Source organism: Danio rerio, chromosome 14, assembly GCF_049306965.1.
Source record: "Danio rerio strain Tuebingen ecotype United States chromosome 14, GRCz12tu, whole genome shotgun sequence".
NCBI lineage: Eukaryota > Metazoa > Chordata > Actinopteri > Cypriniformes > Danionidae > Danio > Danio rerio.
Genome location: NC_133189.1, coordinates 49540639 through 49559912, shown reverse-complemented (window position 1 = coordinate 49559912; position 19274 = coordinate 49540639). Strand labels below are relative to the sequence as shown.

Below are 19274 nucleotides of genomic sequence, written 5' to 3'. Positions count from 1 at the left end.
ACTACCTGCACAAATGTGGATGAACGAATCACTTCCTGAGAGGACTCATAGTTCCCGAGTCATATTGAAGATTCGTTAAAAAAGAACGAATCGTTCATGAACGACCTATCACTACAAGACATCAAAAATAAATTTAGTTCAGTCGAAAAACGGCAGCTATCAAGTGACATATGCCTGTTCAATACAGCACGAGCAGCAGTTGAAGGATGCACAGAGCGTGATTTACTTGCCATTAAGCGAGTGAGTGGTGCAAGCAGCCGAAAATATTTGGATACTTAATCGTAACGGCTTCTCAACGTCGCATTTCAGTTGCACAGAATAAAACTGCTGCAACAAAACAAAGTCATGCTACCTGTGCGCTTTAATGTTACGAGCTTATACACCAAGGCTAATAAACATGCACACTGGATAAACAATAGCAGCAGGCCATTTACATATCGCATCTTTTCCACATGCAATTTCGCTATTTCCAATGTAATAATATATACACAACATGCGTGTGCAAGCGAAACAACGCGCTCGCGCCTTACACGTTCACTGAGTAGAAAACATCTGATGCCGTAGCGGTGAGAGTTATGCAAGGCTTTCAGTGCAATGTAAACAAAAGATACGTTAGTAGAATTATTACAAATTATTACAATTATTATGAATGTATGAACGCAGATGATAACAAGAGTTCATTAAAATTCCTAATATAAAGCTTAAATTTACATTAGACGTGATAATCGTGAAACCATGATTATTCTTATAGACTATATAATCGTACAACTACAATCTATAATTGTTGCATTCATAATTGTTATGCTGTTCAAATCATAACATATGAATGTGTCTGAATGAAGAAAAAGCCTACTTAGGCAATGCACTGCTTTTGTTGTGCTTTGAAAAACATATGAATGTCTGTAAAAAAAAAGCCTATTGAATAATGCACTGATATTATGTAGTTTCAAAATACAATATATTAACATTTTAATGTAGAAAAAGCCAATGTGGGCATTTTAGGGAGCAAAAATATACCATATGGGTTCTTATATGCAGTTGTGTAATCACTCATATTGCAAGTCATGTCTCTCCGGCCCCTCATTTGGGATGCCTTTCATGAACTGTCCCCCATGACAAACTAATTGAATAGCCCTGCCCTAAAGCATATTAAAGAAATTTAAGTCACCGTAATATAACCATAGTTTTCAATTTCGAGGGATCAAAAGCAACTCTTAACTGTTAATAAGAACGTCAAATTTTATGAGATAAGCATTTCCACTGTTATGGATTTGACTTTTGCAGTAAAATCTTAAAACATAAATTCACATGGAGAGAATTATTTAGGATTTTATCAAAACATCTGTGGGTGACGCAGTGGCGCAGTAGGTAGTGCTGTCGCCTCACAGAAAGAAGGTCGCTGGTTCGAGCCTCGGCTGGGTCAGTTGGCGTTTCTGTTTGCGCGGGTTTTCTCCAGGTGCTCCGGTTTCCCCCACAGTCCAAAGACATGCGGTACAGGTGAACTGGGTTGGCTAAATTGTCCATTGTGTTGAGTGTTAATGAGTGTGTATGGATGTTTCCCAGAGATGGGTTGCAGCTGAAAGGGCATCCGCTACGTAAAACGCGTGCTGGATAAGTTGATGGTTCATTCCGCTGTGGCGACCCCGGACTAATAATTATTTATATTTATAATCAGAATTTTGGAATCAGAAAATATCAATTTGCAAACATTTCTTTAGATTATAAATGAAGAAAATAAACATGTGCTATGGATGTGACCTAAACAGTTAGCGAGTTTAACAGTATGCAACATACTTTGTGGAAATTCTGTGAATTAAACTGCACAACCCAATGCTAAACAATGCTAATCAAAAGGATAAGAGTTGGCTCTTTATAGAACAAAAATCATTCATTTGATTATATTTATGTTCTGAATGTGACATCTCTCCGTTAGGGATGTGACAGATGTAAAATTGTGAAAGTTTGACTTTGGTAAATCAAGTATAAATGTTTGGAAACATTGACAGAGAAATGTTTGAGCATTTTACAGTACCTTAAAAAAAAACAAGCCTAGAAAGGGATTCTCTATTTTGGCTATTTCATGGCAAGGTTGACCTTCGCGTGGAATTGCACGGATGTCTAAAATTTGGAGTTTGTTTTCACTATCAACAGTTCATGAAAAAGTCCAACTATGATCCAACTTCTAAAATGTACCAAAGGACCTTCACTCCACGGCTAGTTTCAACACCTCAGACCTGAACAACACATCAGAGACAGGTACAAAGTGCTGAAGTGGTGATTCTGACCACAGGCTCCAGCGTGATGTGATCGAATGGCCGTCCAGAAAGCAGGCTCTGATTTCAGGCTCGCAGCACTACAGCGGATCCACTAAGTGTTTACTGCTCTATGCAAATTTCACTGGAAAATAGATCTTGGAATTCATCTGCATGCCAAACGAGAAGTTGTTCAGGTCAGAAAAGAAGAAAAAAAGCAGGCAGAAAAGGTTATTGACTAGAAAGCGTTTGGCTAATGGGAGTGAGATGCATCCTGTAGAGTGAGATTGAATTATCAGGAAGAGAAAAGGAGGTAAAGCCGAACGCAGCCTAAAAACTGACTCAGATGATATAACATCGGTGAAGGACAAAGGACAAAGAAACCCTCAGCAGGCACGACTGCACATCCAGCACACAGAGTAGAATTCTTCATTAATTACTCATTGAATATTAACTGCAAATATTAATTAATAATTAATTAGTTTTCATTAGCCCCTTTCATACACACAGACTTTTCTGGAAAATTACAGGAAATTTCCGTGAACAGTCCCTTTTTGAAAATACCAGTAAATTTTTTCTGGAAAGAGAAGTTGTAACATTACCAGTAATTTGCCGAAATGCTGCTCTGTGAGAACACAGAAGGAAAATTGTCACATTTAGAACGCAATGACATGGACGTCTACTCTGACCAATCAAATGCATTCGCATCAGCGCTTTTTATTAAAATAAACGCTTTAGTCGGCGCTAGTGGTGTAGTAGTTAGTGCGTCGACACATGCACTCCAACCCGGGTTCGATTTCGCCTCGTGGTCCTATGCCAATCCTTCCCCTCTCTCTGTTCCCCATGCTTTCCTGTCAATTCTCTCTACTGTCCTATCAAAAATAAAGGTGAAGACCCAAAAAAAATTATTATAAAAAATAAATAAATACAAAATAAACGCTTTAAATCCTTTTCCAGATATATTTAGCTGCTGCTTATGCTGCGTTCACACAAGAGCGGGATAAAGCGTCAAGCGCGAGGGATTTACATGTTAAGTCAATGCAAAGACTGCGGTGCGATACGTGCAAATGAGAGGGTATAAATGGTGCGATTCGTGCAAATGAAGCAGCACGAGTTGATCATATTGCGAAATATTGCTCGAATTGAAAAATCTGAACCTCAGCAGACTTTTGTGCTGCGTTAACCAATCAGGAGCTTACTATATTTATATTATATTTTTATATTATATTATTATCAACTTAAGTAAAATATTAAAAGTTTAAATAAATATATTTTAATACATTATATTTCAACCCCTCTTGTGCTTAATTGTCAGCAGCTCACAAGCAGCCCAAATGCCAAAATTTGTTCAATCTGATGATCAAGTTCCCCACCCTGATTTGAGATCATCCATCATGTACTTCAATGAAATGAACATCTAACCATCTTATCAACAGAGCTCACGTGCATTTCTTTATTCCCAGCAAGTTAGTGTACAGTAACATCACAAATCTTAGATTTCTCTCACCAGATCTTCAATAATCTCCTTCACTGCCGCAACCACCAGGATGAAAAGTAATGGCACCAGCGTTGTCCATCGTCCCGTTGGCGACACATCAGGGATTTGCTGTCAACAAGAAAAAAATTTAAGTCTGATTAGTCACATAAGAAAAAAAAACATAATATCAAATCAAATCAAATCAAATCAAATTAAATTAAATCAAATCAAATCAAATCAAATCAAATTAAATTAAATTAAATTAAAATCAAATCAAATCAAATCAAATCAAATCAAATTAAATTAAATTAAATTAAATTAAATTAAATTAAATTAAATTAAATCAAATCAAATCAAATTAAATTAAATTAAATTAAATTAAATTAAATTAAATTAAATTAAATTAAATTAAATTAAATCAAAATCAAAATCAAATCAAATTAAATTAAATTAAATAATTAAATTAAATAATTAAATTAAATAATTAAATTAAATTAAATTAAATTAAATTAAATTAAATTAAATTAAATTAAATTAAAATTAAATTAAATTAAATTAAATTAAATTAAATTAAATTAAATTATATTAAATTAATCCCTACCGTTGAAAAGAACATTTTTTTTAAATGGACTTTAACATGGTGCACGAATACAAAGACCAAGTAACTAAAGACATTCTGAAGCATTAAAATGTATGAGCTTATGAGCAACACTTTAATCATTTTTGTTGATTTTTGATATTTATGGACTTTTATCATAGAATAGTTTGGACTAGGGCTGCACAATATATGTCGTTTCAGGACGGATACTGCAGTGTGCGCATCTGCAATAGTTACATCGCCGGATATGCAATGTCAAGCCGAGTTTATAGTTGAAAACATACATGATTTTGGAGTCACTGCAAAGTTTAACTATAAAAGTTCCCAACACATTATAACTTAATATGCATTTGTTTTAATAGCCTATAAGCATTTCAACCCAGTGTAAAACATTCTGGCACAAGAAATTACAATAATTGTAACTTTAAGAAAGATTAATATGCATTTTTAAGGGCCAGATTTCAAGCATTTTCATCGTAAAAATGTTGCCAAACTTCGACATATGCTATCAAGGTCTGATGACCTCTAGGTTAGATTATTGTAATGTGTTATATTTGGTTTGTTATATTTTATGCACATGCGCTAAACTACAAAAATCATCCCAAACAATCTAAAATGATCAATTCTTTAATTTCAAATAGAGCCATTAATTTCATCTGGTGAAAGTATAGTCAATATAGCAAGAAAATACAAAAGAAATTCCAATGTCAGTTTATTACAATATTGTACAACCATAGTGTGGACAGATTGTGAAGGTGCTTGTCCCTGGCGGTGTGTGTATTTATCACCAGGAGGTCAAGAAAGCAACCTAAGGGAATGGCCACAATAACCATCAGAAAGTCAGCAGCAGTCAGTCTGATGGATGTTCAGATGTCGGTATGTGACATATCTGTCTGAACTGCTCGACAGATAAGCTAAGACCAGCAGGAATTTACAGACTGGTTCAGGCTGGTTAGGTGATGGTCAGGCAGTTGGGATTGGCCTTGTGTGAATTTACTGCTCTGTCGGTAAAATGTGCCGCGTCATCATTGAAACGCATCATCTGCCTGTGTTTTAAAGCCTTGACATTTAAAACATTCAAGTCATTTTAAATCAATTGAAGCAAATTCACTTTGGTTTTCCTGCACTAAATGGATTGAATGAATGAACTGTGGTTGTTAAAAATCCTAGGATGTCCTTCAAAAAGGAGTCGGCATCTTGGCCAAATTTACCCACTAGCGTCTGTGGCTTCCTAACCATCCCTATATCGTAATTGGTGCAGTCTGGCGCAATACGGCTGCCATCGTGTCTTCCAGGTGAATGCTGCACACTGGTGGTGGATGAGGAGATTCCCCCCAATGTGTCAAGTGCTTTGAGTGTCCAGAAAAGTAAATAAATAAAGTAAAAATAAATAAGTAACAATAATATGTAATGAATTATTTTTATATTTATTATTATTAAAGGGCAATTTAAAGGTTTATCTAGGTTATTAGTTTAACTATGCAAGGTAGGTTGATTAAGCAGATCATAGGACAACAGTGGTTCATTTAGTAGCCAATCAATAAAAACTCTAAATCATTGATGGAGTAATAATACTGATACTTAGGCCCAATCCCAATTCTACCCCTTAGCCCATCCTCTTACCCTTACCCCAATAGCCCACCTGCCACAGCAGCAGCATTGCTGAACCCGGAAGTAAGGAGATCAACAAATTTGTATTTTTTTGTCATTGCTACAAATTTTTAAGACAAACAAACACATGTTTAATATATTCATAACCATGTTCATGTTTTACCATCATGCTTAAAAAAAAGAAAAAAAAGAAGAAAAAAAACGCTAAAATTTCAAAAACTTTCAATTTTTTAAATAAATTTCCATCTATAATCTCTAACATTAACTCTTGTATAGCAGTTCCACAATATTTTGACACCTGATGACACTCAAATGCCCTGTCAGTAATGTCTAGTGGCTGAGAATGAGCTGTTTACAGTGTCTGTTATGATGTTAATGTTGTTTTAGTGTGTTTACATGAATGAATAGGGCCAGGGTGTAAATACACAGTACATTATGATCTTATTGTCACATTAGATCGTTATGATAACGTAATATATATCTTCAGTGATTTCCTAAAGATAAATACCAAATAATAGCACAACTGGAATAACTACAGCAGTCGCGATCGTCTGATCTCATATGAAGCGAGAGATCGTGATGACATAAGATGACTGATGCAGGTGCTGTAGTGCTGTGCCAATTCTTAGGGGTAAATTTTGAAGCCCTTCCCCTTAACCCTCCGTTGTACAGGCCAAGGGGTAGGGGTACAAAAATAGAATTGGGATTGGGCCTTAAAATTGCTATAAAAAATAAATAAATAACATTATTGTTCCAGCCAAACTAGAACAAATCAGACTTTCTCCAGAAGAAAAAAAATAAATTTACATTTAGTCATTTAGCAGACACTTTTATCCAAAGCGACTTACAAATGAGGACAAGGAAGCAATTTACACAACTATAAGAGCAACAATGAATAAGTGCAGTAGGCAAGTGAAACGCCAGTGGGCAGTGTGGTGTAAATGTTCCTCTGTGTCGAGTTTCTTCGCTGTTGTGTTGCTTTTCCTGAACACTTCCGGGATGTACAAGTGGCTCAAACTCGCTCATTTTGAGGCAGGAACCGGCGGACGTGCAACAACTTTAACTATGAGGTAAACACAAAACAAAAATTTCCATCCGGAGCTCCTTCACGGGACTCAAAACTTGTAAACAATCGCTCCATCAGGCTCGCACCATTCACATGGCTCTCGGTCCCGCCCAGACTCGTCAGCGCTACCAAGCCGACCAATCACAGAGCTTGCGCTACGCATCGTTGCGACGTGTAGTTACATTTTTTTGAGAGGTGCACATCAGTGATACCGATGGCCACGGCGAAGGGCTATGCGTCGGCGCCGTAGCATTCGCCGGCGTTGGACGCAGAAGTATAAATCAGCCTTAAGAAGCAAAGCATTAGTAATGCAAGTTTTTTTTTGTTTTTTTTGAGTACAGTTAGCATATATATAATAGAAAATTATTTGATATTAAATCAATTATTATAGGAAATACTGGGAAAAACGTCTCTGCTCTGTTGGGAACTTATGAAAGATTTTTAAAAATTAAATTTGTAACTTTGGAAAATCAAATCAGCAATTTTTTTTTTCAAATGTATTCTTTGCTTAATAATTAATTTTATACATTATTTATAGAGACATCAGCTATGCTTAAAAATATACATTTTATTAATGAATATTATTTTAATTAAAACTTGAGAAGGCAAATAAACATTTGGCTTAAATCAAGCCAATGAAAAACAATCCTCAGCATCGAGTCCCATCATACATAATTCACACCGCAGGAACCAGATTAATTAAACTTCTACAATTTCTCTCCTGATTTTGGCAAATCTCGCTGTGCTTACATAATATCAAGAAGCGGATCTCTTCTGGAACCTGGCCCTATCAGATAAAGTGTCCGAGCTGTGACAGGTTCAGACAGAGGCCAACAATGCAAAGACATACAATAGGAAACCCGAAACGAATTCCTTTTAACCCGATGCCAACACACTTTCCCTTCAGCGTTACGTTTCACTTAAACAGCAGCGTACGTTCACAACCAAACCACAACGACACACTTCCACTACAGAATCAATCTACAATGATCAATTATTTCCAAATAGAGCTATTCAAGTCATCTGGAGAAATTGACCTAACAAAATATTGCCATGTCAGAGTTTTCCAATATCGTCTTGTTGATCATGACTGCATGTCTGCAAGAAGTGTGAGCAGATTTGATGAAACGCCATCCATAAACATCAGATGCTCTCCTTGGCCTCCTTGTTGCACTGCAAACAGTTTTTCTCATTTCGCAGCGCGGCTGTGCATTCAAGGTCAAGGCATTGACAGCGGCGTAATGAAGATGCACCGGAGCCACCTGACTCCCTCCGCTTTTACTCGCAGTTTCTTTCTCAATCTCTTTCTCCCGCAGGTCATCCATTCAGCTGCTTTAAAAACAGAGGTGCTAATTCAACGTGCAGCACATCTGCAGAGTCACGCCAGGTTTTCTGAAAGAACAGAGTGTTTATAGCACTCTGGAGCCCCCGCTCACTGCGCCATCTGGTAATTACACAGATGCTGAAGCAGTGGAGCCAAAAATATAGTCACCTTAGTTTCTAAAGCAGCATATTTACACTACACTGCAGTTCAAAAGATTGGGGCTGGAAAGATTGTTTTTTTTTGTACTTTAAAGTGTGTGTGCTGTGTTTTTTTGACCAAGGATGCATTTATTTGACTAAAAACACAGTAAGATAATCCCTTGAACTTTACAATTTAAAGGGGTAGTTTCATCAAAAATAAATATACTGGCATTTTTACTCATCTTTTACTTGGTTCAAAACTTTATTAGATTCTTTAGCTGTTTTTCATTTCAGAGGCTGCATTTTCTGAGGGCTGCAGACTTCACAGGTGAGTCCATCGAAGTCCACACAAGCCGAACTGAGCATTTTGAAATGAGATGATCTAGCCTATAGGGGATAAATCTTGTCACCTAACAACCGTACCAGCTGCCATTAATAAACTGCAATAAAATTTGTCATGACTTTTTTCCAAAGTGATTTTAAACCTTATTTTAAGCGACCTGATGGCAAAGCAACCTTTACAGAAACTGAAAATAATTTCCTTTGATCCAAACATGTACACATAAAAATGTAAACTGCTTCTTTAAGTCACTCTTTAGTAAGTCATGTTATACTCTTTTTGGTTTTTTTAACATGTGTCTAGATATCCAAGTAAAATAAAACCTAATTCATACAATTAATCTTAAGTTTCCTTTTAAAAACATCCTGTCGTTATCAGCGAGCAACTATTCTTGGGATGATCTAGGCCACAAAGGTTTTTGAGGCAGCATTTTTTGGATCCTTCGATTTTTTTTTTTTCAATGAGACCCTTTGAATCAGTTGTTGCTTGGTCAGATATGGTTGCGGCGGAAAGTTAGCAAAAAATATTTGTTATTATTTTTTAAATTTCCCATTATTGCATTTTATTAATGTCTAAACATCCCCCACCCCGCCCAAACACACACACACACACACACACACACACACACACACACACACACACACAAAACCCTAAACCCAACCATCACAGTAACAGTATTTGTATCGAGTTTTACTTATGTTATCTATTAAATTACCCAATAATTTTTATTTTTTAACGTCTAACCCTACCCCAACCCTAAACTTAACCGTCATAGTAATGTAAAAACAGTAGTTGTACAGAGTATTATTTATGTTAACCATTAAATTCCCCAATAAATTGTATTTTTTAACGTCTGCCCCTCACCTTAACCCTAATCCCAATCATGCAGTAAGGTAAAAACAGTAGCTGTACCAAATATTATTTGTTATTTATTAAATAACCCAATAAATTGTATTTTTTAAATGTCTAACCCCTACCCTAACCCCAACCATCACAGTACTATAAAATATTAATTATTGTTATAGTGTCATAAAAAAATGCTGTTATATTGATGTGCATATCACACTTCCGGCCGGCCGTGTATCCCATCTAGACTTGCATCCTTCGGAGGATGCAGCCTCTGAAAAGAGACACAGCTTTTCTTCTTTTGAACATAAACATTTAAAAAAAAAAAATAAAAATAAAAAAAGCTGGAAACCAGTAACCATCGACATGCATACACTGAACTTAAACAGCAAAATTTCTGGAGATTTTTAGAGGGAAACTTATTGTTTTAATGTTCAATCCACTTAAATGTGTTACGTTAACGAAATCTGTTTGTATAAAAACAACAGGATTTTTCCCACTGTTTTGCCTTGTGTTCAAAAAAAGAGAAAGAAACTCAAATGTTAATATATACTTGAGGGTGAGTGCATTTTCATTTTTTGAGTGAGCTATGTAGGGTTGAACAGTATGACAAAAAAATTCAAGGGTATTTCATGGAAGAAGTCATTTTGATTTGATGGTATCAATATATTTCGCTAAATTTACATAATCTTCAATCGCTTGCAGTGCGACTCTGAAGTGCTGGACTGCATGTTTGCAAGTTTACTCCTTAACAAATCCCATAATGTCGATGAAATGTTGTGCACTGTCAAAGACACCTGCAGTTGCTCCCAAAAGGCAGAGGAAGATGCAAACCAACAAAAAGTTTAACTTCTAGACGTGCTAAAGGTAGAAGTTACACGGCTGTAGGGAACCATTATGGAATAAATACATAAAGATCAAACGGTTTTGATTTTTGGTTTCATTCTATAACACTGGACTCATTTTTCTATGAAAGTTTGAACTTTTAGTGCGTTTAAACGAAAAAATTTTTTAATTCCTGTCCGAGAAAAAATAAAATAAAATAAAAAATAAAAATAAAATAACCTGTGTAGCAAGGAGTTTCGCCTATTGCAGGCTATTTTTAGAACGTAACTCCTGCGAATAACAAAGAACCACTGTATAGGATATTGACAGATATTTTCAAGCAGTGCAGAAATATTATCAAAAGCCTTGCTCAAAAGACAACAGGTATTAAATCATATAATTTGTTGAGGCATCCTTTGCCGAAGTTTTTTTGTTGCACATCAAGGAATTTAAAATGACACCTTGTCACTTCCATTCCATGTCTTTTATGCAATCCCAAAATGCACATTGAGATATATTGAAGGAAGCATAGCTGCAATGGCCTCACCTGTAGAAGTGCGATGAACAGGAAGAAAGAGTTTGCGGCTCTTCTGAACTGAGAGTACAGGAACCGAGGCAGGAACGTGAGGACGTTGTACTTTGCAGTGCTGGATAAAAGACAAGAGAAGAAATAAGAAATGAGATGTTTAAGTTTACAGAAATGACTACAATATAAACGACCTGACATCACCTGCAGACTGGGCTGGCATTTTATTTGGCATCCATTATGGTTTTCTTTAAGCGGGTAGGAAACTGATTTGCAGTAGCCATGAGCTAACGTAAAAATCAAACTTTCTTTCTCTAAACTAGAAATGCCAATGATGGTCGAGGATTCTTTAAATCCATTCTAATGTTTACCAAGTAGGACATCATGATCATGCATAGTTTTGAGGTGTACTGCATGCTGCTTATAAGGAACACATACAGCAGACATGAGGGTAAAACGGAGCAAAAGTTTAAACAAATATTGAAATGTTATTCATGGAAGACTGTAAAAAGTGAGCTAATAAAAGTTTAGCAAATGATGGACATTTATGACTAAACATCTGCCTTTTTACATCCTCCAGATTTCCACCATTATGCATAATATTCTATAGAGTAGATTTGGGAAGAACTTATGGCTGTACGATTAATCGAAATCGAATCGCAATCACAATTTGAAACATTTCGATTAGCTAATCGCAAAAGGCCGCATTATGATATTTATATGTATTATAGTACATCATTTCCCCCACCCAGAGCAAATGTGTGTAGCCAATTGAGTGAGCTCACTTTCGTTCTGTCCAATTAGAATTGCGTAATCGAACTATGCTGAAAGCCCACAATAAAACAAGCTGGAAAGCGCGGACAAGTGGGATGATGGCATCTGATGCCGCTTTAGAAGCATTAATGGACAAATTCATATCAAAGAAAATCAGTGTTGGTAATATGGGAATATTTTGGTTTCAAAATCACAGACACTGAACAAAAACAGGTAATACGGAAGAGCTATCGCAGAATTGTTGCCTTATCATGAGAAAATGCAACAACCAGCATCTAAAAAAGCACCACAGATGGCTATATGGATCATGTCTTGCTAAAAAGCCAACTAAAAGTATTGCCAGTGACATTCAATCTAGTAGCTAGCAAAAGCAAAATACAATTTCAGAGTTGTTTGCAGCTGTTACACCATATGAAAAACATCATGAAGGCACCAGGAGATGCTATAATGCCATAACTCACTACTGTTGGCTCAAGAGAAAAAAAAATAGTGTTTCTTTCTAAATATTTAAAACAAACTTGAATAAACGTTGTAGTTAAAAAAGGAACTGAAAATATATTTTACTGCATTTAAGCAGTAAGAAGCTAAAGCTTGACTACAAAATTAAATCACATATCAAATCGAAATTGCAATATCTTTATATAAAAAAATTTAATATTTTCCCCAAATCACACAGCTCTAGAAGTACTGACAGTTACAGTTTACTTACTCACATTGAAACTGATTGATGCACCAATCGCCAGTATGTGCATCTGAGACTGCGATATTGACCCAATGTAATTCTAATAACCTATATTTAATATTCAAAGGGATCTATTCTATTGTCATTCATTTTTTAAAGTCCTAATAACCCTTTATTTACATAAAAAACATTGTTAAGTGGCCTTAACTATTATGTACTAACATTTAAGTCAATCATTTGGTCCAATGCATTTATGCACCTAAATGTTTTAGAATTGTACTTACATTTTAAAAATAATCTGCATGTAATTAGATGTCATTAATTTGTCATTTCTAATTACACTGCTGACCAATCCCTTATTGTACATCGTAACCCTTAAACTCTCCAATACAACCAAACCTGTCCCTAACTATACAGTATCCCACCTAAATAGCATCTTTAGTGTTGTGCAATACAATATGAAAACATTACATGTACTTTTTTTATGCAAGTACCCAGTTGTTAAGGTCACTTAAAATAAAGTGGAACTATATTTTCATTTAGGTAAAGTATGCAGCCTGCATTAATACATTTATTAATGACTAATAGACAGGGTCAAACAGAATAAGCAAACAATTTTAGCCATTTAGAATTTATGCTGAATGATTTTGAGAGTACGGTAACTAAAAACTAAACACATTAAATAAAAAATATATAACGTTTTAACTTTTTAAATATAAGTCTTATATAATAAAGCTACTAAAAGACAGAAAATATTACTTAAACTCTGTTGTTCATAAACCATGCAAACATTTGCATATTATTCAATAATATTACTGAAAATAATATAAAAACTGAATAAGTATACAGTCAAGCCTGAAATTTTTCATAGCCCTGGCAAATTCTGAATGGCAAATATAAATAAAAGCACTGGCAAAGGTAAATAAAAGCTGAGAAATAGATTTTTTTCCCCAGAACGTTGCCTCTTGCACATCGTCTTACTGTCTTTTGGGAGAAGCAAGTCTAAAAAAAAACCTACACGTTGAATAAATATAAGAATTTGCGAGAATTTTGGGCTAGACCATACATTTACACACAATTACATAGGTAAATAAATGTATTGAAGGATGAGCTCAAAGATAAGCAGATTTCTGCATGTGCATAGTTTCTGTATGGATCTACCAATAGATTAATTGTCCACCAGATTGTACGAAGACAGATCATTTATGGAAATTTTCATCTCTACCATGGACACACCCAGTTTTGGGCACAAGCATAAACTCCCTGTGAGTGATGTAGAGAGGTAGTTAATGACCCTAAAGAGCAGCTAAGTTTGAGCGGGACAGATAAAGCAGGCTGTACAGAGCTCTGGGTTTGAGTAAACATCAATGCCAGAACCTCCATCTCTCAGACTGCAAACTGATTTATGCTCACATTAGGCCCAAGACAGCCAAGCCACTTTAGACCGAGATAAACGTCCCACTCTCAGCCCTGACACCTGCCTCGTTATCCAGCCACTTAATAGACGAACATTCCATCAGCATACGCAATTTACTTTTTTTACCATCACTGTTTGAATACTTTATCAAATAAAAACGATGGAAACTTCAAATTAAATTGTCACTTAGAGAATAAAATGACAACTGATCAAAATAAGAAATTCTGTGCTTTATAAATTCAAACTAACATGTTTATTTATTTTTTAGACGATGCAAAACCAATGTTTTATTTTCAGAAAAGTTAAGAAATCATTATATATATATATATATATATATATATATATATATATATATATATATATATATATATATATATATATATATATATATATATAAAAATAATATTTTGCAAATAACAGCACTCGTCAAGCCTCTTCACCCTGCTGTATTACTCCGCCCACATACAGAAACAAGCAGAGGACACTCTACAGCTGTTGGACAACACAATGTACTTTTGAGGCTTTTTTAGTCGAGAATGTAGTTGTTTAGATTACAACTATGCAGTTTATTTATAGGACAGTGCATATCTTAAATATTTATTATTTCTGAGATTCAGCTCACCGGCAGCCATTAGCCTGTCATTGAGAAGACCAAAGACAGTTGACGTCCATCCATAAGATGGCAACAGAGACCACATAATAAGCCCTTAGAAGAGAAAAACCCAGTATAATTTCTAACTACAGTTGATCAAATCATTATTAAACTGGTAAGTGACATTCTAAGTTGATCTCTCTCTTTTGTATGATGTGGTGCTCTATTTATACCATATAATTGTAGTGTATTGAGTTTGAGATGGGAGTGCGAGATGGGATGTATTTTGTGTTGGGCATTCTTCGTATAACCCTAAGTTACATTTTGATTGGTCATCTGTTTGTTTCTAATGAGTCTCGTGTTTCATTACTGCAGACTAGTTCAGTAAACAGAAAGAAAAAAGAAATGGCCGCATGTGTTTAGTGTTTTCCTTATCGCAAACACAACAGTAATCTGATAGCGTTTGCTTTGTTTTAGCATTTTCAGGGTTAATTATTGTGTTATCTCAATTGCAATAAAGAAATACTGGTATATTTCAATAAATATATATAAATATATATATCTATATATATATATAAATATATATATATATATATATATATAAATATATATATATAAATATATAAATATATATAAATATATATATAAATATATATATATATATATATATATATATAAATATATATATATATATATATATATATAAATATATATATATATATATATAAATATATATATATATATATATATATATAAATATATATATATATATATATATATATATATATATAAATATATATATATAAATATATAAATATATATATATATATATATATATATATATATATATATATATATATAAATATATATATATATATATATATATATATATATATATATATATAAATATATATATATATATATATATATATATAAATATATATATATAAATATATAAATATATATATATATATATATATATATATATATATATAAATATATATATATATATATAAATATATATATAAATATATATATATATATATATATATATATATATATATATATATATATAAATATATATATATATATATATATATATATATATATAAATATATATATATATATATATATAAATATATATATATATAAATATATAAATATATATATATATATATATATATATATATATATAAATATATAAATATATATATATATATATATATATAAATATATATATATATATATATATATATATATATATATATAAATATATATATATATATAAATATAAATATAAATATAAATATATATATATATATATATATATATATATATATATATATATATATATATATATATATATAAATATATATATATAAATATATATATATATATATATATATATATATATATATATATATATATATATATATATATAAATATAAATATATATATATAAATATAAATATAAATATAAATATATATATATATATATATATATATATATATATATATATATATATGGCTGATTCCAGCGTTATGGATGTGACATTTGCAGTAAAAATTCAAAACATAAATTCGCTGAGAAAGTATACGTTAACATTATATTAAATCATCTGTTTATATTTTCCAAAACAACTAACCACAGAGTTATGGGATCAAAAAAATTCAATCTGTGAACATGTTTATACTTTAAATTAGGAAAATAAACAAGCGTTATGGATGTGACAAAAAAAGTCTGCGAGTTTACAGTATACAACATATTTCGTAGAAATTCTGTGAATTAAACTGCACAACCCAAAATAAATAATGCTCAACAAAAGGATAAGAGTTAACTCTATATAGAACAAAACTGATTGATTTTATTTTATTTTGACATTTTTGCATTTTTGAGGGAAAATCTTTGTTATGGATGTGACACTTTTTCGTTATGGATGTGACGGATGTGAAATTGCCATTGGTTTGACTTTGGTAAATCAAATATAATAGTTTGAAAACATTGACAGAGACATTTTTAGGTATTTTTAAAGTACTGTAAAACACTTGCCTGCGCAAAAAATGTAGAAACGGTTTCGCTATTTTGGTGAAAACATTTTTCTTTTCATGGCAAGGTTGACATTTTCATGGAATTGCTCATATATATATATACATATATATATATATATATATATATATATATATATATATATATATATATATATATATATATATATACATAAATGTATACATATATGTATATATATATATATATATATATATATATATATATATATATATATATATATACATAAATGTATACATATATATATATATATATATATATATATATATATATATATATATATATATATATATATATATATATATATATATATATATATATATATATATATATGCAATAACACATGAGTAGCAGTGCGATATGGCTGTATATCGGCACTGGTGGGGGTAAAAAAAATTATAGGAAGCAAAATATGAAAACGACACATTATCCACCCACCAAAGCAAGGATTTCAACAACAATAAAAGTATATATTATTTAAACAGATTAATCACTGAAATAAAAAATTGATGTACACTAAAATTTTACACAATGCACCCACTAAAATAAATGTACTGTGGTGAGAGTCAGACAGACGGCGAACGCTCCTGTGGTGAAAGTGATCCGAGTGCTCTCAACGTCTCTGCCTTTCACTGATCTGCTCTTCAGAGATCTTTATCAGCACACGGCGCACTGAAGCAGCAATTAGCAGCAGTGTTGGAGATGGAAAGTTCTGTCAGAGGGCTGTCGCTCGGGCTTTTCTCCACTTTCAGCGTTTGATGGGTGCAGGAGCGTCAGGTGGTGAACAGCCGCTCTTGGCTGCTCCTCAGATAAAGAAGCTCATTTACATGTTGCTCGGCAACTCTAATTCATGAGTGAAGAGCGAGATCTCCATCTGTCCTCATGTCACAAACACACATTCAGATCTGCTGTCTGACATTCAAAAGATGAAAAACGTCAGAATGAATAAATGCGCAAAAGTGGAGATTAATATTGTTCCACAGAATATCTAAATAATTTAATTAGTTTACCTTTCAGTGAACAGTTGTTAAAACCACCATTTCAGTTTTCATACAGTTGAAGTCAGAATTATTAGCCCCTTTAAATTGTTAGCCCCCCTGTTTATTTTTTTCCCCTCAATTTCTGTTTAAAGGAGGGCAGATTTTTTCAACACATTACTAAAAATAATAGTTTGTTCTTTAAAAGTATTTTGTCGAATGCTGCAATCTCAACAGCACCATTCTCTCAGGACAGTAACCTGCGTCTCTGCTCTCATTTCCTCCACACGACCTCAGAAACCAGATCCAGGTCCTGCTTTAGACCTCGGCCGCCGCTCAGCTCATTTAGCACAGCTTAGCGTCATCATGCTTTTAAAACAAACACGTATCGCACACAAGAGCTCCGGGACTCTGCCTCATGCGCCGTCACCGGATGACTAGTGTAAGCGCTCTGCAAAACGCACCGCAGGGCTCAAAACACGTGCTGCTAATCATTTTAACAGAGCGAAGGTCACAGCCTCGCTGGTGGAGGAATATCTGCAAACGCATCTTCCTACAGCACACACAGCAAAATGCTCTTATTTGTGGACTATAAAAAGGCTGTGTTAGGAAATATACGCAGATGAAGGCAAAATAATTATCCTTCCTGTAAAATTTGTATTCATTTTTCAAATATTTTACAAGTTATGTGAAAATCCCATATATAGTTTGGGTCACCAAGTAAATTATTTGTCTATATTTCATCTTTATTCATTTATTTCTATTTATATTTGTATTCACATTGGATTTAAATTACTCAAATGTAATTATAGTGAGTTTGCACTGAACAGTTCAGCTGCATTTTCTCAATTCTGAGAGGCAGTTGAGAGAGTTGAGTTATCGTTTTGACTGCAGCGCATCCTCAGACAACTAGTGTTGCCAGATTGGGCGGTTTTAAATTTGATTGTGCAGGTAAAAAAGTCATAGGCGGGTTGACAAAATTTGGGCAGTTTTGAAACATGAATTTTATATGCAATTTATTCAACAAAACATAACTGTGTGCTCCTACTCCATTCAGTTAGTAGTGACCAGTGCATAGGTCAAACCGCATGGGCCCAGCCGCAGCACCTGCAGTAAAACTCACAGCGGTGTATCATGACACGTTAATCGATACTTTTTTTCCTCAACTGACAGCAAGAACAAACATAGAAGTGCTGTCGGATTGACGAGCAGCACCTAATTAAAATTCTAACCGAATTTAAAACGGCAAATGTGAAAAATGTATACCCCATTTCAAAAGTAAAACACTCTAATAGGTGGTGTAATCTACACAGCATTAAGTGGTGTGTGTGGGTGAAACAGGGCAGTGTTGTTCGCGGCAAAATAGTTGACTGCGTGTCACTGCATTCCAAACGACTAAAATAATATATATAACTAAAGAAATCTCCACTGTGCTGAGCGAGAGCGCTTCTCTTCTGTTAAACTGAACAGTCACATCATCAATGACGTAAGTGTGCTCAGGTTCGGCAGATAAAAAAATGCAATGTGAGTGCAGGCTGAGTGGGAGAGGGGATATGGGGACTATCACGCTTTGTCATGCCCTAATATGTACCTAAAAATGTGCTGAAATATCTTTGTGAATCAGCACTTGAAAAATATTTGATTACTAAAATAATAAAAATTATTAAACAAACAACAACTAGTAATTAAACTAATGAATAAATAAAAATACATACATTTCATTAAATAAAATTAATAATAAAATCAAATAAAAATTATATTA

The 19274-nt window shown here is 33.3% G+C and overlaps 1 protein-coding gene across 8 annotated transcripts in view; it reads right to left on the bottom strand.

Moving 5' to 3' along the window:
• atp8a1 (ATPase phospholipid transporting 8A1) overlaps nt 1-19274 on the bottom strand; it is a 332848-nt gene that overhangs the window by 242848 nt on the left and 70726 nt on the right. For all 8 annotated transcript variants that reach the window (XR_012389972.1, XM_073922212.1, XM_073922214.1 and 5 more), the window contains exons 3-4: nt 11027-11126; nt 3760-3858 (exon numbers count right to left, since the gene is read on the bottom strand). Coding sequence is in view for 7 of the 8 variants with exons in the window: in XM_073922212.1 (XP_073778313.1) it covers nt 3760-3858; nt 11027-11126 (199 nt within the window). In the remaining variant the exon portion in view is untranslated. The remainder of the gene's footprint in view (nt 1-3759; nt 3859-11026; nt 11127-19274) is intronic.